Here is a 22,791-nt window from a genome sequence, read left to right as displayed (position 1 = left end):
AAACTGCCAACCAGATAACTAGTGGGAATTATCACTCTCCGGAGAATAATCAAAACTGTAAACGCACTCCGGAGGATGCTGTTGGCTTTCTGGCCGAATTAAAGGCGGGCAGCTTCCCTCCGGCTCTCCGCCCCAGCCGAGCGGAGCCGCGGGCCGGGCGCGGGGACGGAGCCGCCCGCCGCCCACAGAGGGCGCTGCGAGCCTGCCCAAAGCGCGGCCCGCGGCTCCGCTCGGAACCGCTCGGAACAGCTCGGAACCGCTCGGAACCGCTCGGAACAGCTCGGCTCCGCTCGGCTCCGGTCAGAACCGCTGGGCTCCGCTCGGTTCGGCTCGGCCCGACGGCGCTCGGGGAGCGGGGTGCCCGCTCCCAGGCGGACGGGCAAGACGCGCACTCGCTCACTGTCCTCCGCTCCCCACAGCTCCGGCCCCTGCTGAGGTTCCTGTGCCACACAGGGATCCCCGCTCCGCTCCCCCCAGGAGAGTTCGGCAGCGCCGCGCTCTCTCCGCCTGGCAGAGCATCCCGGCCCGCTTTATGGGTGCCGTCACCACCTCGGAGGAGCGGAGCTGGTCCATGACAGCCAAGCGGTCGGTCCCCGGCTGCAGCGGCACCCCGGACGGCCGGCCGGGTTGCTCGAGGACGGCAGCATGTCCCGAGAGGAATTTGGGAACTGGAGCAGCCGGTGAGGGACTGAGGCCATCTCATCTGAATTGATATGAAAGAGGCAGCAATTGCATCAGGTTTACAGCAGCACTGATCTGACGGACCGTTAAACTCTACAGGCTTGAAGACTTCTTTCTTTGTTTTTTTTTGTTTTTTTTTTTTTTTTTAATTTATTTTTTTTTTATTTTTAAATGCGTCTTCCCTCTCCCTGAAGACTAAATTACTCTAGTTTGGTTAAAAGTGCAATGTTTTCTTTTGTTGGAACAATTACCAACAATTACGGACGCGAGACTGTGATGTGAGAAAAAGAAAAAAAAATACACGGAAACAACTAAAAGCCAAAAATACAAACTAATTAGGAACTGTAGGATGTCGAAATGAGTCTCTTTCTAGAGACTCTCCTTCATATATTCCACACAAAACCTATTTTGCCTGACCTGTTTCTCTGCTCCATCAGAAAGACGCAAAATGTAGGAGCCCACCGCCTCCACCGCTTTGCCAACAGATCTCTAAGCCATAGTTTACCGAGGCTGCTCTTGGATTAAGATCATTTTGCAGCTAAATCAAGATCAATATTCTGATCTCTGACAATAATTTTATTAATATTTTATTTGAAAATCTCATCTTGTTTCCGACAAGTCCTGGTTTGAGGTTGGTTTAGTTTGGATAGGGCGTCACCGCATTATTTCTTAATGACTTTCCCAGCTGCTTCTTTCCATTTTCCACCATCAACAACCATCTGGTATCTTATTAGCACCTCAATGCTCATTTAGTGTTCTCATTTAGGAGAAAAAAAAAGAAATAAACACTCAAAATATTACACATTTTAACGGACAGTCTTTGGAAGATTAATGCCTTTATAAAACGATAGATCCTGTCTCTCAGTCTATTTTCATTCAGTGAATAGGAATCGAAAAACTTTCTTCTGAGATTTCTAAGATGTGCAAGAGCTGTCTTCTTTTGTTTTGTCTTGTTCTGGTTTTGGTTTTTTGGGGGTTTCTTTGTTTTTTTTATTTTTTGTTTGCTTGTTTGTTGTTTTTTTTTTCTTTTTGTTGGGTTTTTGTTTGTTTGTTTGTTTTCCTACTAAGATGTATTTAATCTCACAGGAAAATATCTTTCACTGTCATATTTCCTCTGTGTTTATTCAAAGTGCATATTGCTACAAATAATTCTTTTTCCTAACCTATGAGATTTTTTCTTCTTGGGTAGGAATATATAGCAAAGCATTAAAGCTCTTGATCCAATTTAACAACCAGTTTGGACAGCAAAGTAATTGGACTAGGGAACTGTGAGAAAACTTGTCCTTTTCAGTTCTGAGAAACTGTCCTGTAGCCTAAGTGGAAGTCAGGTCCATTTATATCTGGAAGATGGATACTACAGAACACATCTGAATAAACACAATTGAAAAAAATAAATTTAGTACTACTAACGAAAGGGCCACCTTCACTGGACTTTATAAATTTGCCTGTATGAAAAAGGAAGCTCACAGTTTGTTGTCGGAAAAATACCTTGGTTTTGCTACTTTAAGTTTCAGTTACCCAGAGGAGGAGACTTGACTTTTTGGAAAACAAATTATAAATATTTCAATAGATTTGTAATATATGTATAAGATCTGTAGCAACAGAATACATACCTGAGGAGAGCTAATAATTTCATTTAGTTTATTAGACAAAAATATATGATTTAGACAAGTTTTGCTGACGTGTTATTTACAATCTGAAATCACTCTATATACAGAAAAAAGAAAACCACAAACACATGGGAAACATTTACCAAACAAATAATCCAATAATGGTTAGAATAACACGATCTGAAATGGTACAATGAGGAAGGGGATCCATCTACAGATTTGTGTAATGCTTTTATGGATTTGCACCACCTTATTGCAAAAAGAGATTGATGGGAGTCGTTTATACCGTTTCCTTTTTTTTTCACTCTCTCTGTCCTTAATACCAGTCTCTGTAATATTTTTTCACCAAATCATTTAATCAAGCAGAAGGGAGAGCTGTTAAAATTCTCGGTGTTCCCTCTTGCTGAGCCAAAGAGCTGCAGGGGAGGAAGGGAGGAAGAAGGGAAAAAAAAAAAAAAAAAAAAAAAAAAGACGTAACAATCTTTCAGAAAAAAAGTATTTTTTTAATTGCCTGTCTATTGCTGTAGCATCTTAGTAATAGATAATCTCACAAAAATCATTGTCTCTGGTATAATGAACACAAGATCATTGAGATCTGTTAAGTTTTAGAAAAGTTATAGTCTGGCTATGTACAATGGCAATTTAGTCTAAGTTTGAAAAGATTAGAGCAACTCCTGTACTGTTCTCATTGTCTGTATGTATTATTATGGTGATGATTAGGTGTTATAATTAGTCTTTATTATTTAAACACTGTTTCACATAAGTAACATTCCTACAGTGAAAGCAAACAAACAAACTCACTTGTCACGGACAGGCTGGAAGGGCGATTTTAGAGGCTGGGGTGGAGAGTCAGTTCTTGGTACATTTTCTCTTTCTAGAAGGAGACCAAAAAAAAAACAGACAACAACAAAAAAAAAAAACCAAACAAAAAAAACAAACAAAAACCATTTTAGAATAACAGCAGTAAGAATCTGGACACTGTGCAAAGAATACACTTCCCTCCCAACCTCCTGTTCAGACATGTACAGATACATGTGTCTGTGTGTACAGTGCTATACCCTGCTTTCAGTATTTAAGTAGTCTGCAAGCTTTCCTTGACACATTTTTTACTGTCATTGAAATTATTGGGAGATGAGGGTCATGAGAGAGGGAAGGAAAGCTCAAACTTATACGTTTCACTGCTCTGTTCCTTAATTTTCATCTTACCTGATGGGCGTATAGGGTGAAAATGTAATAGGCCACATGAAATGTGCTTAATATATGTGACCAACGTGCTGGGTGGGGGGCAGGAAATCAACGCTAGAGTAAACTGCAGCTCCATTAAAAGCAATCAGTTACACCAGTGTGACACCATTCCTCAAGGAGAAGTTCACGTGCATGTGTTGGGGGTGGAGGGAGAGGTGGAAGCCTGATGCATTAATTACCTATGTGTTTGGGACTAGTCCTCTCTGAAGGTTTTTCACTGCTTAGAGCTCCCAAGGTTGCTGTTAAAACAGAAGATTGTTGCTGGGCCTGGAGGTGGTGATTGTGATGAGCAGCATGGTGGTGATTTACTCCCAAAAAGGACCTCACATTTAGAAGGGAACTCTGAGTGAGGAAAGCCCCATTTGTCCAGTTGTGAAATTTGCCAATTTGGCATGTGTAGAGTCCATGGCTAGGGAGAAAAGCAGGGTGCTGAATCTGAGGAGAAGAGTGGTTAACCTGGGGAGGAGGGGGTGGAGGAGGAGAAGATTTCAGGGCACCATCAGGACTGGTTGCTGTCTCTGCCAAAGACCAAATCTTGGGTTTGCTGTGGGATGGCATCTGTAAATTGTTCGGTCCCCCAGGACTGATGACTCTCATGCTATTGTCAGAGGCCTCCTTCACCATGGCCAGCGTGTCTTTGGGTTTCAGCCCTTCAGACCCTGGCAGTGCCAAATCCTTCTCCTTTTCTAAGTGCTCCTCTTCACTGCTTTGTCTCAGGAGCTCGGGCTTCTCCTCCTCTTCCTCGTTGCTCTGCTCCCCATCGTTCTCATCGATTTTATCTATATCTATGCTCTCTAGGTCAATTTCCTCATCATCTTCATTCTTCTCGGGGTCCCCCTCATTGTCACTCCCGAAGAGGTTTGCGTCTTCTTGATCCTTACTCCTGGATCCCCAGGTCACCTTGTTCTCCTTCTTGAGCCGCCGGCGGGCATTGGCGAACCAGGTGGAGACCTGGGTGAGGGTCATCTTGGTGATGATGGCCAGCATGATCTTCTCGCCCTTGGTGGGGTAGGGGTTCTTGCGGTGCTCGTTGAGCCAGGCCTTGAGGGTGCTGGTGCTCTCCCGAGTGGCATTTTTGGGCCGCCCTGGGTCCCCGTATTGGAACTGTCCGTAGGGATAATAGCCGGGAGCAGTGTGAGCAGCAAAGGTAGCAGGGTGGACACCCGGATTATCTTTCAGCTCGTACTGGGAGCCCTGCAACACATTCAGACAAGCGGAGAGGGAAAAGCACATCAATTATCTCGTTAGCGTCTCTAACAGACCTGAATAAGCTACTCCGGGAGCCGGAGTACGCCTTTCAGCGGTGCAAAGGGTCTTCACAGCCAAATTCGGCCCTGACCGCTCCAGGCTCTTCACATTTAGGTCACACAGAGAGGTGTTCCCAAATGATTCTCCCTTCTTGCAGGGAAAGGAAAGAGGTGCTAAGCGGGGCTCTGACAGGCATCGTGAGCATTTTCTCCGCAAACCAAACCAAACGATGGAAACGCAGAAACTTCGCCTTTGCCTCGGCGAGACAATTTACTGTGCCTTGAAATTATGAAGCACATAGAACAGGTACTACACCGCAGTTACAATCTAATGCCCGCGCACAGCGCCGCATTTATCTGCAAGGTATCCAGGAGGAGGTTAGAAATGCATGCAGAGCATTCCTTATTTTTTGCTCCTAGTGAGACGAGGCTAAGGAGGTGAATGCACAACTTCAGTACGAAGAGGCTTATAATGTGAAAGATTTTCCACGCACATGCCAACACCATCATCTCCGCTTCCCAAATCATACACCAAGATTCTGGAGTAAAACATTAACTTCTAACTGTTAGAAGAGCCTTTAAACTCTGGAATGAAAGCTGATCCACGAATTGTAGAATATTGATACATAGACACTTTATCTCATAAGTTTTACTTTGATCTAACCAGAGCAAACACAAGTTGTTTACAAGCGTTTAGAGACGGTGATTTATTTGCAATCAATATTCTTTTTATCATCAGTAGTAAAACACAGCAAGTCAAATTATCCCATCAGGTGTTTTGGTAAATAACATTTTATCTTTCTAGCAACCTCATTAAGCCTCATTATTACCTTAAATCGTCCAGATATTAACCTAATATTTTAGTTCTTGATTTACAAGTGTTCAGAAATTTAGAATTTATTTCAAAATATCACCATCGTGGTTAATCATTGTAATAAAATATCAGGATACTTTGCGAGCAGGAACGGGAACTGTTCCAAAATAGCTAACATTTCAAGCAGTTTTTTTCCTTTAGTTCTTCTATTACGACCTCGTCTTTTTTTATTTTTTTAATTTTATTTAATTTTTTGTTTGTTTGGCCTATTCCAGAAATACATTCTTCATATTACTATATCATAATTTATGTCAGCCTTAGAAATGGACCTCTTCAATAATGTTTGCGAATAAACTAATTTAACTTTGTCAAACAGTTAAGAAGGGTCATGTATTTTAATTTCAGAGACACAGCTTATATACAAAGTGTAGCCCGATGTAATTTTTTGTAATGTGTTACAGAGTAGGCTTTCTGCACTCCCTTTATTCTGCTGTCTTTTGTTATTGTTGCTGAAATGATATTTTTTTGTGTAAACTCTGTTGGGAATTCTTTTGAAGAAGCCACTTGTGAATCACTCATTGCTTCTGTTCCAACTTTTACTGCATTTCCAAAATCAAGGTTTAAAAAAATAAAGTAGGAAATGCACGTTGTTAAAAGTGACTTTATAGAAAATGTTTGCAGTACAAAAATGATCTTTTTTCAGATGCTGTCCCTTGTTCAGCAGCGTATTTGCCTACATATATGTATTATAAACCCTAACAAGTTATGCATTGCATGCACACAATTTTATGTGTCAGGGGGAGAGAAAAGAGGAACATTTAGAAAATGAAGTGGAACCTATGCGTAGCGCCGCCGAGAATTTTGGTGAACCAGCAACGAAAACGTTTCAACTATCCCGGATATAGAAAAATAGTTGTTTAAAAAAAAAATGTTTCACTTTCTAACTACTACATTCGTAGGAAAATGTGAAATTAATCCTGAGGATAGTCTGGGTGGCGACAATTTCTCTTACAATTAACGCCGATGTGCGTTTCTGCCTCGATGCCTATAATGGGATGTAGATGCCCTCTTTCGCTTCATGCAAATCCCATCTATGATACCCGCCATAATCAGAGTATGAAAAGTTCAAGGAACAGAACGGGACATTTTCAAGGCTTAAGGAAAATGCCTTGAAATAAACGGGCGCCCCAGGTACCGACACTGTGGCCTTTCGGACAGAACCTGTTTATTCCTCAGCGGCAAAGAAAAGTACCGAGCGGAAAGAAGAGCGCGCTGGAAAGCCCGGTGAAACAGCAGGACCGACAATATCACCCGTCAACAACACCACCAATAACAACAAAGAAAGGAAAGAAAACAAAAAATAGCCGAGTTGCTAGGGAAAGCCGACAATGCGGAGGCTGGAGCCCTGCTCAGCAGTTCCACCGCCAAGAAAAACTCGGAGGAGTTTTGCCCGGCTGGAACGACGAGGAGGACGGGGGGTTTCGCGTGCAGACGGAGCCCGCGACCCCCAGCCTCTCTGTCCCCCGCAGACCCGTGGACAGCCACGCTTCCCTCTCCGCGGCGGGCGTGAGCCGCCCCCGCAGCCGCCCCCAGCGCGGGGCTCCGCAGCCTCCGCCCGCCCCGGCTCCCCCGGCCGCGCTCGGGGGGCAGCGCGGTGCTCACTCACCATTTGGGAGAAGAGGCCGAGGTCGGCGGTGTAGGGCAGGAAGGCGCTGTAGTTGGGGGCGCTGTAGGGGCTGGCGTACATGCCCAGCACCGAGGTGACAGCGGCCGAGCCGCTGCCCAGCTCCGCGCCCGCGGGCCGGCCCGAGGCCGCAGCGGCGGCGGCGGCGGCTGCGGCGGCGGCGGCCAGCACCCCGGGCCGGTCGCTCCCGTACACCGCCTGGCTGGCGCTGAGATACTGCGGGTAGCCCAGCTGGGGGAAGGACATCTCCGGGGCGCGGGCACAGAGGCGGCGGCGGCAGCAGCAGCACTGGCGGCGGCGGCAGAAGCGGCAAAGATATAAAAAAAAAAAAAAAAAAAAAAAAAAAAAAAAAAAAAAAAAAAAAAAAAAAAGGAGGGGGGGAGGGGGGAGGAATTATACCAAAAAAAAAAAAAAATGAAAGGGGGAGGAGGGAGCCTGCTGAAGAGCCTGGGAGGGGAGCAGAACAAACCCGGGCTTCTCTGGATCACTCTCTTTCTTTTTTCCTCCCCCCCTCTTTACTGGAGTCAGGCAGGGCGAGAGAAAAGAAATCGAGCCGATAATTTTCTTTTTTCTTTCTGATTTCTTTCTGTCAGATATATATTGCACCCTAGGTATGGAGGAGGAGGAGTGTGGCAGGATTCAGTGGGGTGTCTTTCCTCAAATCTCGGCTCTTCTGTGCTCCTAAATCCCTTAGATGTGATCTGATCAACAATTGAGCTCCAACTGATGTGTCTGCCCTTAGGTCCTAGGCTGATCTTTCAGATACAATTTGAAGTTGATGTTTTGATTGGCACCCACTTGAGCTGGAAGCGCCGCCCCGCGCCCCCCGCCCGCCCCGCCGCCCCCCTCGGCGCAGCACGTGGTGCTCAGCCCAGCCCGGGCCGCTCGGCTCCGAGCTGCGAGTGTGCGTGTGTGTGTGTGTGTGTGTGTGTGTGTGTGTGTGTGTGTGTGTGTGTGTGTGTGTGTGTGTGTGTGTGTGCGCGCGCGTGTGTCCGCGCAGCTGCTGTGCTCTGCTCCGAGTGTATTTAATGTTTAGCAATGGGCTCCTTTCAGAAAAGCCCCCACTGCTGTATGACAACCTGTCTACACGATTTTACAGCTGTCCAACATTGGGGTTTTGCTGTTTCGCAGCCTTAGTGTGTCCCCTTTTAACAAAAACAACTGTGTTGCTGGTTTTTTTTCCACCTTTAACATTGAGTCCCCCTTGTCGTCGTTGGAGTCAGGAACAAACGAGAGTGGCCGTGAGAGGAAAAGGGGGCTTTGCAGCCAGGCGACTTGTAACAATTTACCACTACAAAAAAAAGAAAAAAAAAAAAAAAGTAGATAAGTAAATAAATATATAAGTGTGATCTCTCTACAGCAACCCACAAACGCCACTCATACACGAACACATATGCGCAACTTTGCTGAAAGTAAAAAGGCTCCTAGTAGTACTTCCCAGAAGAATCTTAAGTTAAAAAAAAAAAGAAAGAAAGAAAAAAAGAAAAATGGAGGGGGAAAAAAAATAGACCCCGCAGCGACGCTATCCTCCCCGCCGCCCTTTCTCCTCCTCATGCCCTGCCGACGGATTGACACCCGGGGACAATTATCATAGGCATTGCGACAGTTCCTAAAATACTGGAAATAAATAATCCCGCAAATCAACAACCTCGACCTGTATGCCGGGGAGCACAGAGGGCCCCCAGCCCTCGCCCCCTAGCGCGGGTGGGGGTTAGGGGGAAACCGAGTGTCTTGTAGGTTGTCAAAACTTCCATCCTCCCGTTTCAGTGGAGACCGAAGGAAACACATCGGGAGGAAACAGGGGGAGAGGGATGGGGTGGGGGGGGGGGGACGTGACACAGGGAACACACACACGAAAGGACCAAAACGAGCTCTTGCCATTATGATCATTAACAACAAAGATTAGAGGAAGATATTTATTTTTTCCTCTCCTCTTCTTCTTTTCCCCTTGGAGAGGGTGGAAGGTGCAGCGGGAGACAAAGGACTCCTCTGCGAGGGACCCGGCCGCCTTAAGGAAGGTGGACTGTCACCGCTGTGCCCTGCCTGCGGTGTTGTCCAGTTCCCCGACGTGGTTGGGCTCTCCCGAACCGCGCTGGGACCGGGAGAGCATCGCACCGCCCAGGCGACACCGCAAACTTTCCCTTTCCTACCGCTGTCGGGGCCCTCCCAGCTCCCCCGCTGTGGAAAACGAGGAGCGGCGGGGGCGGCGGGCCGAGGGCTGGGCGTATCTCGCCCCGACCTTCCGAGCCCCGGTGGGGCTGCCGGGGGCCGCTCTGCCCCACGAGCCCGCGCCGCGGCTGCAGGGAGAGTCCGCGGGGCCGAGGGCCGGGCGCTGCCGTCCCTTCGGCCGGCCCCGGCGGAGCGGCCAACCCCGGGCCAGCCCTCGGCGCCGCGGTCCCCGCAGCCCAGGAGCTCCGTCTTTGTGCTGAAGGGGCAGCCGAGCTCTTCCTTAAGGGACGGCGCGGCGCAGAGTGGCCGCAGACGCAAAGGCCCGCGGCTTTTCGGGATGCAAGTGTTTGGCAGGGGAGAGGGGGAAGGGAAGAAGAAGGAGCGGGGGAGACGACGGGTGTCTCCCTCCTTTTCCTGAGCCCAGAGCGAGAGCCATCCCTAAGACTCGGGCCGCTCCGCGGGGCTTCGCGCCCCCTCTCGCAGCTTGCAGCAGCGGGCTGAGCCCGGATCCCGCCGGGAACTGGCCGCGCGGGAGCGGAGGGAGATGCCTCCCCTCCTGCCAACGCCCCCGCGGGGTGTCTCCAACCCCGGCCAGCCCTTTCCTCCCCGTGCACCGGGGAGCCGCTCCGTCTCACGGTGCTGATTATCCATTTCCTTCCCCATCAGATGGAAAGAGACAACTTTCCCCTTCCTATGTCTAATAGGGAGAGCAGTGCCTCCCCCGCACCGCTCCAAAATCTCACCCTCAAAGCAGGAGAGCGACCCTCAGACAAAAATGCACCGCCGTAACAGAGCTGAGTGTGACTTGAAATTTGCAGCCTTATTTTGCGGATGGAAGTGTCACATTACAAGGGCTTCAGGTAAATAAAGGTGGGATAAGGCACCGACGCTGCCGAAATCTTCTTAGCTCTTTAGATCTGTGTGGAATGTGTATCCAGAAAAGGTTTCCACTTGGAGGCTTAAGAAATGTGAGTCATCCCCTCCCCCACCCACTCTCATCCTTCTCGGATCGGTTCAGGGGAGGGAAAAAAAAAAAAAAAAGAGGGAAAGAAAAAGAAAAAAAGTCTCCATTGCTTTTCAATCAGCCCAGCATCTTTTCGGGGCGAACTTTGCTACTCTTCACCTTGAGTAGAAATAGAGCAAATAAATACCAAGTGCAAGGTTACCTGCAACTGTGATTTCGGAAAAGAAAAAAAAAAAGGACACAAGGAAAAAAACCCAAAACAATAACAAACGTAAATTGGAAGGAAAGGAAAGTAGGAAGGAAAACACCGCCTAGGAGGGGGAAAAGTTAGAAGACTGGTAGGAAAGCTTTGTTCCTCATCTGCAAAGTTCCTTGCGCAAGGATGAGCAGGGTTCTGCGCACGCAATTAATTATGCACAATTCTGATCAGAAAATGCCAATCCCCACCCGATTCCTGCTCCTGCACAGGACATTGCCCATTTTTTTCCCCCTGACGGTTTATTAAGTCACTTTAGTAGGCAACCTTTCAAAGCCCTTTTTAAATTTTTCCCCCTTGTGCAAGTAAGCTGGGACCAGAGCTGCTACACTAAGCTACTTAGCTTGAAAATCAGTTTAGTGAAGGTCTGGGAGATTCTGGGTTTATTTCCTCCCATACAAGACCTATAGCAGGAGCTTAATAACAAAAGTGCGAAAAGAACGGAACTGTACGGAAAATTACAAACATCAGCAGCTGCTGCCCGAAGCGCTAGGAAAAACCTTTCCTTAAACCGACGACCTAAACAGTCCAAAAGGTTGGTGTGATTAAGTCCTCATACTCATAAATTAGCTTCAAATTTTTAATAGGTGGTATAAAATACAGATTTTATAAAAAAGTTTTAATCATAATTCGAAAAATCCCTCTTCCTTTTAAATTTTTTAAATTATTATTATTTTCCCCCTGAGAACTGTGTCGTAGTTGCTTGAACGCCTCCTTAACTTTCTGTAAGACCTAACAAAAAGGAGTGCAGTGCCAACTCATTAGCTGAATAGCATTTTAAAAGACGATAAACAGTCACGTAGCAAAAAAGGATTTGGGCTGAGAGTGAAAAGCAGTCACCTTCCCGTCGGAGAGCGGATGCACATCAGAAATCGGGGGGAGAAAAATACCTAACAGCGCTGAGCATAATGTGATTATACCTAAGGTAATCGCTTAAAATAAATTGTATACTGTTTAAAGTAAATCGACCTAAATGGCCACGTTCATCTAATTCAAAGATCATTGGGCAGATAAACTTCTTAAGGAGCCTTTCTTGAGACGAGTTTGCTAAGACAGTGTGATCCTTCCAGTTTCTTAAGGCGATGCATCCAGTGCCAAGAGATTTTCTCTTTATTATTAACAAATCAGTTTAGATAGGGGTCCGATAAGAAATGCAAATCCAGACATAGGGGTCGCTGCTTGGCCGAATTTTAACTGAAGGCTGGTTCTGCGGGAATTGACTGCAGGGTACGTTTGCGAAGAGGCTGTGTGAAGCTTTTACATTGACTCTACTGAAAAATGAAGTCAGTGATTTTGATCTGCTCCAGATGTCCTAAGACTGGATATTGCAGTGCTGGGAATCCGCACCAAATATCTGAGGGCAGTGATGGTAATCAGCGCAACCCATCAGCCAGGGGGGACTGGCAATTGTGATAACCTGCTGCAAATGCGCAGGGCTGGAGATGGCAGTGATAAACCGCTGAAAATATCTTCAAATGGAGATGACAGAGATGTTGAAAGGAGACACCTAACTATGGGGAGAATAGGATACTAAGCAGAGCACAATCTGAGAGTGGAGTTCAGATACTTACTAGGCTACGGCTCACCCGTGTAATTTCCACAGTGATACACGCGCTTGGGCATCGTCTCTGCAGGCAGATACACGAGCATATGGCCCCGTTGGTAAAACTCGGGATTTATGCGGCGTTGATAATCAGATCTACCAAAAGAAAGGGAGGTTTAGTCTCTAAAGCGCCTTGTTTGTGGCTTGGGGAGAAAAGTTTTAATTTAATTCTGTAAGTGCTCAGAAACATCCTGGTAACGATTTCTTTTGCAAATCCTCTTTTCATTTTCAGCTCTCACCGGTAATAGAGGAAGAAATTTAAGATGATCTCTTCAGTTAATAGTCTGTTTCAATTTTCTTTCCTGTGGAAAGAACGTGAGGGGCGGGGGGGGGGGAGGGGGTGGGGGGAAGGAGGTGTGCAAAAAAAAAAAAAAGGTTATCCGTATGTTGCTAATTTTCTGACTGTTCTCAGCAGGTGGTTTCACTGTCTATTTTTTTTTCTTCTTCTTCTTTTCTTAGCTGTGTTCTTATTAATATGTAAGTTTAAAATAACTCTACCATGATAAGTATCAATCCTATATATTTTAATGATACATTTGTGCAGGACAGAATCCATTAATTTAATATATTTCTCCTGGATTCTAATTATGCACCGACTGCCGACTATTTAGATCAGTTGACTGAGTTTTCATTAAGTGTATTACATCTGATTTAGCATGGGACCGTGTTTTATTTGAGGACGTTTATTTTTTTCGGGGGGTGCTGGCAGTGCGGGGTTGGCTCGGCAAGACCGTGGCAGGGGTCTCCTCTCACTGGTCGCCTGCTGCCAGGCCCTGTCGCTGCCGTGTGGCTGTCCTGAGCGCTCCTCATCAGCCCTGATTTATGAGCCTTGTTAAACGCTCATTATTACTTTGTACCTTTTTTCCAGCAGGGTCTGGGAAACAACCCCACTTTGTGACAACAGGGCGTGTGACAAACAATTATAGGCGGAGAGGTGATGTAGCTCTGGAGCACCAGACTCCCCTCTCCTCACATTCACGCCCAACCAGAGGAACATTCGTGTTAAAAAAAGGGGAAGGAAGGGAGGAAGGAAGGAAGGGAGGAAGGAAGGGAGGAAGGAAGGAAGGAAGGAAGGAAGGAAGGAAGGAAGGAAGGAAGGAAGGAAGGAAGGAAGGAAGGAAGGAAGGAAGGAAGGAAGGAAGGAAGGAAGGAAGGAAGGAAGGAAGGAAGGAAGGAAGGAAGGAAGGAAGGAAGGAAGGAAGGAAGGAAGGAAGGAAGGAAGGAAGGAAGGAAGGAAGGAAATTTTTTAAAAATCTCCCGCTATTTTTGCCAATTTAATTCACGGTAATAGAATTCTTTAGACCTCTGACTGTGCAAATAAATTGTTTGGTTTGTCTGAATAGAAACAAACTTGGAATCAAAGATACTTGATCTATTCCTTAAATGTGAATATGTACACATCTTCAATATATATAGGCAGTACAGGAAGGAATCCAAGCCTAAGCAACTGCAGCGTTTGACTGTACTCAAGGTAGCTGCTAGTAAGGTGTTTAGAAAGATTATTTTATTCAGAGAGAGAGAGAGAGCAATCACTTTCAAAATGAGAAATACAACTTCTTTAAAAAGTAAGCTAAGAGAAATTGATTCCCTCTCCCCTCCCCCCCCCCCCCCCCCCCCCCGCCCCATATTCTGGTGGTGACTTTTTATTAATCCTTTACCAGTTTACCTCAGGTGAACTTACATTTATTTGTGATAGCAACGTGGATTCATACATGTTCTCTTCCTTTGCACTTTTGCAAATGAATTATTAGAGCTATGCACACAGGCTTATATGAACAAGGATTAAAATCTATGGAATGTATCATCTGCCTCTCTGTTTCTCTCTCTGTCCATCTATCTACCTATCTATGAATATTTTATGTGTATGAACTTAATTAACAAAATAATTTCCATTTTGTCTCCAAAATGATCAACAGCAATTATGTGAGTTTTTTAGGGTTTATAATTTTATGTCACCAGACTGTTGCTTGGGGGCAGAGGCACAATTGCCGTGCCAGCTGCAGTTGTATTTATTTGATTTTTTTCTGTCTTGTTCCTGTAGGGCTGCATTATGCAGTTTTTAATTAGTTTGTGTTTGTATTTCACCCGTCCCAAATCAATGCCATCCTGGAGCAATGCAATGTAAATTCCTGCAGTACAGGTGTAGCTGCTAGCTCTGGAACACTAGGAAACTCATGTCTTACAAATGAAAGCAGTGAATGCCATTCAGCCAAACTGTCAGCTTTAAACAGCCAAGAGGAAGGAGATCAAAGCAGAGAGCAGGAACTTCTACTCTCCAGATTAGTCTTTATGGCTTGAACGCCTAATGCTATTAAAAGGAACCAGGACATATAGCACATCGTTGGCTACAAAGTTGCTTCTAATTTTGCTAAAGTCCTGCCTTATTTTGGCCAATGTAAGCCTTCAGAGCATTTCAAGATGCAGAGTTTCCTTTGAGGCCTAGTAGCTCCTCATCGGAAATTATGCAGAACTAATACCTTCAGAGACACAATTCTGTTTGTGCACATATTTATATAACTTATCACCTTTTGAAAGGTAATTTTGATTTCCTCCTAGGTTCCACAAAATCTTTTAATAGAACTTGCAGCAATAAAACCTGAAATTCTAGTACCTCCAGACATGAAAAGTCCCTTTATGTTGTGTTTGGTGTCTTTTCTTTCTTGAAATGACCTCTGTACGGTGGTGTATAAATCTATTATTCCAGTCACTAGGGAATTCTTTTAAAGTTTTTTTTTTTTTTGTCAGGAATAAGAGATCGTTCATCTTTAACTAGGCCACATAGAAATTATGATTCAACAGCAGTGTATATTTAATTAGAGTAATCTCACTTGAATTTAATTACCTAATGAATTATTTGTTTAAAAGGTAAAAAGGCTTGTTTGCCAAGTACAGTGCAACCCACTGATAAGAACTTCCGTTATAAGAACATTAATATTAAAAAAACAAAACAAAACAAAAAACAACAACAACAAAAAACAGCCCCACAATATTTTATGGCTTTATATTTTAACTCTTTGCTTCCTCCAGCCGTCGGTGGGTACACCGAGACCGCTACGATCAGGGCTCCCTTCGACTCCAGGCGCGGAGCCTCCCGCATCCCGCCGCCTCCACTCCCGTGAGTGACGCGCCTCCCGCACCGCGCAGGCGAGCGTGGGGCCGGGCGGTCGGGGCGAGGGAGAGACGGGACACGGACGTCTTTGCCGGGTGAATTTCCAGGCGAGAAGCCGGAGCCATTCGGCGAGGGGCGGTGAGGCCGCCAGGCTGCTGTCGGTGGAGGGGCTGCGCGACTCTCCGCGCCCTGCGCATCCCCGAGCAGCCGCCGGGATCGGAGCTGCTCCCCAGGGCTGCTGTCCCTTCCTCGTAGTGCAGCGTCTGGAATAGGTCCTGGCCAGGAACAGGAAGATGTCTGAGTGGGGAGTGACAAGCTACAAAACAGTCGTTATCTATTTTTCCCCCGTCTCTCCATTTCCCCCTAGTCTTATGGTCAGTGCAACTAACCACGGTCCTTTGATTATTTGTGCTTCTTCAGCCGTGGCACCTAAAACTGGCCAGCCTCTGCCCTTGACCTTTCTCCTCTGTTCCCAGGTTTTCCAGCTACTTGCATTGTTTGTTTCCAAAACACCACGCACACAGTACTGAACTGCAACACTCGTCGGGAGATTCGTCTGAAAGCACCACAGCTCGGGCATTAGCCGACCCAGAAAAAAAAAAAAAGTGGAAAAGAATAATTATTTTTTTCACTTATTCAGTAATGAGAAACTCTCCTTGATGTATTCTACTTACCTGATGCAGAGAAACTAGGTAAAAAAATAGGTTTGTTTGTTTACTTCTGTGCTGGGAATTATTTCGATGGTTTGTCAGTGGGTCCTCTCGAAGATGTCACTGGGCGCCACGTGTCGCTTGTACCAAGAACGTTTGGTCTGTCCTTCCCCTTTCTCAGAACACAACGAGGCCGTCAGCAGGGCCTGAACCTGAATGCGAAGAGCAGCAAGGGGTCGGCCCTACCTCCCCTTTCCTTGCTGCCCCAGCAGTGATGCTCCGGCACCACGCAGGAAGCCGCATCTCTGTTAGATTAGAGAACGGACGATAAAAGGTATCTCTGGGGGTGGGGAAGGTGGCCTGCGGATCCCAAAGATGCGAGAGGTATTTCTCCCTTACCTTCCTTTGGTAGGTTAGAACCTACTCAAGCATTTTTGCTTGAGAAACACCAGCAAGAGGGAAAGTGGGGCACGTGTATACTCAAACACCCGCACGGGCAGGAAGGGTAAAAGTAGGTGCAAGCTTAAAACTTAGCTTGAGCAATGTTGAGGCATAATTTCGAGACACAGCCGAGCTTGGGAGTCCCTAGTGGGTGGCACTGAAGCTCCCACTCCTGCAGCCCTGCAGCGAAGGACCGCACCAACTATTAGCCCGTGGGCCCACGAGCCGGGACAGAACTGCAGAAGTATCCACGGATCAAAACACTAAAGCGGTCTGCTCGGCAGGGAAAGGGAATTCTGTCCCGGTCCCGCTTCGCCCCCCATGACCAGGTTGGAGGCAGCCAGGCCGTGGCCGTGCGGAGGTGGCGAGGGCAGCGAGCCCCCGGTCACCCTGCGCCGCTCCGGCCCCGCAGCGCCCTCGCCTCTCCTCCTGCGCCCTTCCTGCCGCCGGCGTCTGCAAACGGAGATGCTTTCCCGGCTTTTCAGAGCTGCTGCCCTGCTGCAGGCATACCTGCTCAAATCCTCAGTCAGTCGCCCGGCAGCTTGCGCAGGGCGAAACTTCCTCCCCAGGGTTCAGGGAAGCGAGGAAGGTCCCTCTCGGCCTGGGGGGAAGGGTCAAGGCTCAGTGTTCTGGGGACGTGCTGAACATCAGGCAGCAAAGGAGTGGTGAGACCGAGCCTCAGTCTCTACTGGTCCCTGCCTCCTCCATTTAAGGGCAGGGTTCCTAATTTTTCTCACGAGTTTTGGAGGTCTGGTGTAGTGAAGCAGTTTTATGTACGGGATGCACTAGCTGCTGGCGCTGTGGCAGCACTGGGGCTTACCAGCTCACCAGCACCTCAACCCCTATTTCAGGGTGCCAGAAATGCTTGAGTCTGGCTACAGTTTTTGCACTTTCAGGTAAATATGCCAAGTCCTGAACCCAAGAGTAGCCTCGGGTCTCTTACAGTGAGAATGGATATTGACTTCAGAAAACCTTGAACCTTAAAAATGTCTAATATATTCAAACCTCAGATTGTGGTCATTTTCAGATCTTAGAGCAAAATTATCGCAGCATTCCACTGTTTATAGTCACATAAATATGTTGGTCTCCTCTACTATGTGTCATTTGCTCACACTATTATTAGAATCAACTGGCACCCTCACTGAAAGGTTTATAATGACTTTAAGATATTATGGGAGTTATAGATCTGTAGGCCTGGCATTTTAATTCTCGAGGACCTATGCTTTTCTTAATGTTACAAGTGCAGTTGCCACAGCACAGCTACAAAATGTAATATTTATTCTGTTATTTTTAATAAACAAATACACATTATCAGATCATATTTGTCTGTGTGCTTTTATTCTTACCCCATTTGGAGCACCTATGTATTTTCACTGCATTTTTACTGATAAACTATAGCTGTATAATTTCAATCATGTAGTTATGGTGGTACAAACTATTAAATAAATCTTAGACTATAACTTATTGAATTAGAATTCCTCACCACAGCTTCTCAGATTCTTTTTAATATTCTATAAACAGAGTAATTTACAATGTCATTGTATCTCTTCTATAGCTTTCTTCTAACACTGCAGCATTAGTAGCAGTTGGTGTATTTTCTGTCTTTGGTTTCCTTTCCCTTAGAAGTATAGTCACTCTTTTTGCTATTATAATTGATTTATGTATCCATTGATGTGTGCTGCATTTTAATGATGACTCTTTGTTTTATCCAATAACACTTATCAATAAGATTGTTTGGATTGCATTTTAAGGACAGGTGTAAACTGATGTTTAATGACCAATGTTGACCCAGGCAAGTTTTTTGTCTGGGAACAGATTTGCACTCAACTAAGACTGCATATTTTTATGCATTTTTACACCTACCTACATTTTTTACTTTAGGCTTACTAAAATGTAATTACCTTTCCCCTTTTGCTTCTTTCCTCTACATTAATATGTTAAATTCTATGAGGCCCATATATTTTGTATTGTTTCTTTCTAACAACTCCAGATTGTATTTGAATGGCAGATGAGCTTGACCTGTATCAAACAACACTGGTCCATTGAAAAGTATTGCAACAGGACAACAGTGAGGGCAGAAATAAATTGGGTTTAATAAAATAATAGTAATGAAATGAAAATATAACCATTAAACACCTTATTATAAGAAAATCATTCATATGTGGTTCTTAAACAATTATTGATTAGAGGGCTAAAAATAGAACTTTTTTAACAGCAAAGCTGATAATGTCCCCTGCTGAATTATTGGTCTAAATACAGTTAGAAACAGAAAAGGAAAATATTTTTTTTTTTTTTTTTTTTTTTTAGGTTTGGGATCTTGTGGTAGTTAAATCACTGTTGCCATGTGTAGAATTTGGTGTGCTATCATGAGCTGCACCATTGCATTCTAGAAATTAGCACTGAGTGTTTTATATTGATTCACTGCAGGTTTTTCTCCTCAAAACTGCTGTTCCCCATCCCATATGTTTCATTTTACTTATGCGCGGTAGCTCCCTTTCAAAGGTGGCAATTTTGGGGTGTTTTGCCTGGGCTTGAGAACATTCAAATAATAATGATAATATCACATCCTCTGTTAATTTTTCATGTTTAAGTATACTGCTTCAATTTACAAGACATTTTATGCACTTTGTGTATTCTACTGTTTCCTCATATGTTTTGCATTGGTCACAGACAAGATAAATTTTAGAAGACTAAGTCATGATGTTCAGAGACTTACAGACATTATTAAGAACAGTGAGGAATTATGAACATTCATAAACACAACAGGCCCAAATTAAGATCCTCAGTTCAGCAGCTGGAAGTCTTTTGGGGTTGATTATTACATGCAAAGAGAAAACATGCAAGGAATTACTTCAGTGAACTCTGTACCCTCAAGTTAAAGACACTACCAGTAGAGTAAAATATCTGTTAGCTTGGGTGTTGATAGTGGAACCTGAAGCATTTTTATCGTGCTCACCTATAAGTTCAAATATTTAACACTGGGATGCTTTTTAATATCACAGGATACTTGAAGACAGCTACTAATCCAAGCAGATGTTCTGAAGGCCAGGAAAGTAATAGGTTGTATCCTGCAGAGCTGGGCTGAAAATAGACAAGGAAATGCCCATTTTCTGATTCACCTTTTATTTATTTCCTCATCTTTTCCATGAGGGTCACAGAGTTAGGCAACAACATGGTCACTGAGTAGCTCACAGAGGGTTTTGATCTCTCTCTCATCTTGTCTCAGGTCAACAAGCATTTGCAGTAGCTCATGCCATGCTAGCATCACTGCTGTAATTGCACTAACCCAGAACAGTGTTGCCATAAACATTTCTATGCTAAGCTTAATAATTCTAATGCTTCGTGGAAGCAGTCTCAGTGCAGTTGCATTGATGTAGTAGATGCTGCCAGTGTAACTCACAATAATCTTGCAATCCTTACAAAGCCTGCTCTCTGCAATTTCCTTCTACTTCACATTATTTACTTGGTCTAAACCATTTGCTGTTTCACAGAGTGACAAATACCAGTTCATTTATTTCAAATAAAATAATCTCTTCAGGTATTGATTGGTGCTCTGACTAATCCCCACTTCATGAGTCCATCTTGGGACCTGTTGGGAAGTTTCCCCATAAAGCAGTGCTACTCCACAGCTGAGCCAACTTCTGTGTTAATATAACAGGTTTTCACCTACACTGAAGTTTGCCGTGAATTTTTTTACATTGTTGCAAGTTTATACACTGCCTTAAACTAAGATGAACTCTACAGGCATTAAAAAGGACCACTCTAGCAGAAGCTGGTCTACTTGATGGAAAACAAGCTGTGGTCAAGAACCACTGACATTTTAATTTCACTGTATTTTTTTTTTTTTTTAACTTGTTTGCTTTTGCTGTGAGGTTTTGTGACTGAAGAACAGCTCTTGGAATCCTGGGAACAGAACAGCCAAATTATTCTCATTTGGTAGAACAGAGAAACAGCAGAAAAGCCCTTCTTGGAGGAAGAAAAAATTCCATGTTGAGAAGGCTGTTGGACTTCTGTGTCTCCATGGAACAACAAAGTTGCTAATAATGTCAATGTGCTGACATATAATAGTTGGATCCTACTAGTTACTTTCTTTAGGGTACCAGCCTTCTGTTCCAAACTCAGTTTACTTTATTTTTCATCTTTTTTTAGGTCTTCTCATCTTGTTTCTTATATTTTCCCATTAATTGCCACAATTTTTCTTTTGTTTCCACGTTCCATGTTTGTATTTGTCCATCTTTCCTGGCTCAGTCTTGTCATCTCCATGTTTGATCCCACAGTAAAACCACTCTTGCTCTTTAAGTTGTTTGCACTGAAAACAGCATCCTTATATTCTTCATGTTTATCTGTACTTTGAAAAAGATTTCAGAGAAGGGATTGACCTTCTGCATGTTCATGTAATGCCCACTCCATCTGAGACCCTAAAACCTAAGCCATAATTAATAAATAAATAAAAAAATAATCTATTTTCCACTGATGTACTTATCCTGCTTAAAAACAGTAAGTTTAGAGCAATTAGGAATTAAGGTGACTCCTCATATAACTATAATTTTGTGGCTAATTATGTTATCCTTTTCACTCTACTAAAACTTACACTTGGAAGAGCATTTACGTATGCAAGAGTTAAAAACATTTCTGAATTTGTTTGCTTTTGCATTCCTAACACTTGCTTGTTAATAGGAACTTCTTATGGAAAAAAATGGTGGCCTGTGGACGCAATCTGACCTTCAGCTAGAGCTGATATAAAGTAACTTTACAGCTTGTCTTCTGACTGTTCACAGTGTTAGGAAAGACTCTTAGTGTGTGTGTTTAACTGGACTTCATGCTTCCATGCATGTAGCACTTGCATAGTTTTCCCAATGGTAAAAATGTTAATTCAGACACAAACAATTTTGAACACTTTTTTTTGTTTATTTGTTTGTTTTCACTACTGTTTAGGTTTACTTGGCAGGAGTAGAAATGAAGTAATATATGCGAGAAAGAAAATAAAAAGCATTTAACTCCACTAAAAAGATAACTTCAGCCAGCTCGGCTGATTTGTGGGATGTGTGGGCAAGCCATGGGCAAGGAAGGGCAGATGAAGACATGGTGAGGATGGCTCTCCAGTTCAGGACCTGAGCCTGAGAAGTGAACTAAGTCCTGCTAGGGAACAGTTTCTAATGAGGCCCCTCAGCAGTTCATGTGGGAATCCATACTGTTTCTTACTAACTTAGGAGGTAGGACAGAGTGTCACCTCGGCAGGTTTTCAGATCATACCACATTGAACCTCTCTTTCCCTGGAGGACAAGCTGCTGTTCAGAAGGGCATAGGTAGGCTGGAGAAGGTCCAGTAAGAATCTCACGAGATTCAGCACAGAATATAGAGCCCTGGCCCTGGTCTGGGAAGCCATCCTCCTTCCATCCAGTCTTGGCATTAACTTTTCAAAAGGCAGCTTTATAAAAAAGGACCTGAAGGCCTCAGTGGACAGCAGAAGGGACATGAACCAGCAGCAATCAGCACCTGTAGTGAAGGAGACCAACTTCATAGTGAGCAGTAATAGTGTCAGTGTAGCCAGTAAGAAGGAAGTAGTTATTAGTGGGGTGGGTGTCAGTTTCCCCTCCCAAGCACCAAGGGATAGGATGAGGAAATGGTTTCAGGTTGTGCCAGGGAAGGTGTAGGTGGGATAGTAAGAGACATTTCTTCACTGAAAAGATTGTGAAGCATTGGTATAGGCTGCCCCGGGAAGTTATTGAGTCACTGTCCCAGGAGGTAATTTTAAAGATGTCTAAATGTGTTCCTTAGGGACATGGTTTAGTGGTGGACTTGACAGTGCTAATGGCTGGACATGATGATGTTAACCATATTTCCAACTTAAATGATTCTATGTTTCTTCTTTAACTAGCACTTGTGAGGCTCCATATGGAGGGCTTTTCATTAGTTTCCCACTGCAAAATAAGTATTGACATGCTGCAGTCAATATAAAAGGGCTACCATGAAAATTAGAAGCCTAGAACACGTGATGAGGAGAAGCTGGATGAATAGTGACTGTTCAGCCAAGAACAACAGGCTAATGGCAAGTCATATAGCTGCCTTCAGGTACTTTATGATGAAGTGTAATCTAAATGGAAAGACTCTTCTTATGGTGGCATGATGAGAAGCAGAAGATAATGGGAAATTATGTTTAGATACCAAAAGAAAAAAGAGTGGGGTGGTGGTGGAGGGGAGGGAGGTGGGGCTTGGGAAATAAAATGAAAGGAAGTTGTAAGAACCCAGACAGTTTATGGACTCATCATCCCTGAAGACATTCAAAACTGACCCACGTTGAGAGACGGGCAGAACTAG

General features: G+C 44.7%; 1 protein-coding gene across 2 annotated transcripts; it reads right to left on the bottom strand.

Moving 5' to 3' along the window:
• Positions 1-2,649: 2,649 nt before the first annotated feature.
• On the bottom strand, positions 2,650-8,475 carry IRX1 (iroquois homeobox 1). 2 transcript variants are annotated; one of them, XM_062500301.1, is made up of 5 exons: positions 8,467-8,475; positions 7,264-7,569; positions 3,716-4,730; positions 3,093-3,165; positions 2,650-2,707 (listed from the first exon to the last, which is right to left on the bottom strand). In XM_062500301.1, the coding sequence occupies exons 1-5, from the start codon at positions 8,473-8,475 to the stop codon at positions 2,650-2,652; spliced, it is 1,461 nt and encodes a 486-aa protein (XP_062356285.1). The 2 variants fall into 2 exon arrangements, with proteins under 2 accessions (XP_062356285.1, XP_062356296.1); XM_062500312.1 differs by lacking the exon at positions 8,467-8,475 and having other exon boundaries at positions 7,264-7,628.
• Between the last annotated feature and the right edge of the window lie 14,316 nt (positions 8,476-22,791).

The sequence above is a fragment of the Cinclus cinclus genome, chromosome 1, assembly GCF_963662255.1.
Source record: "Cinclus cinclus chromosome 1, bCinCin1.1, whole genome shotgun sequence".
In the NCBI taxonomy this organism is placed as follows: Eukaryota; Metazoa; Chordata; class Aves; order Passeriformes; family Cinclidae; genus Cinclus; species Cinclus cinclus.
Note: the sequence above shows the minus strand (reverse complement) of the source record. Positions and strands in the feature narration are given on the sequence as shown.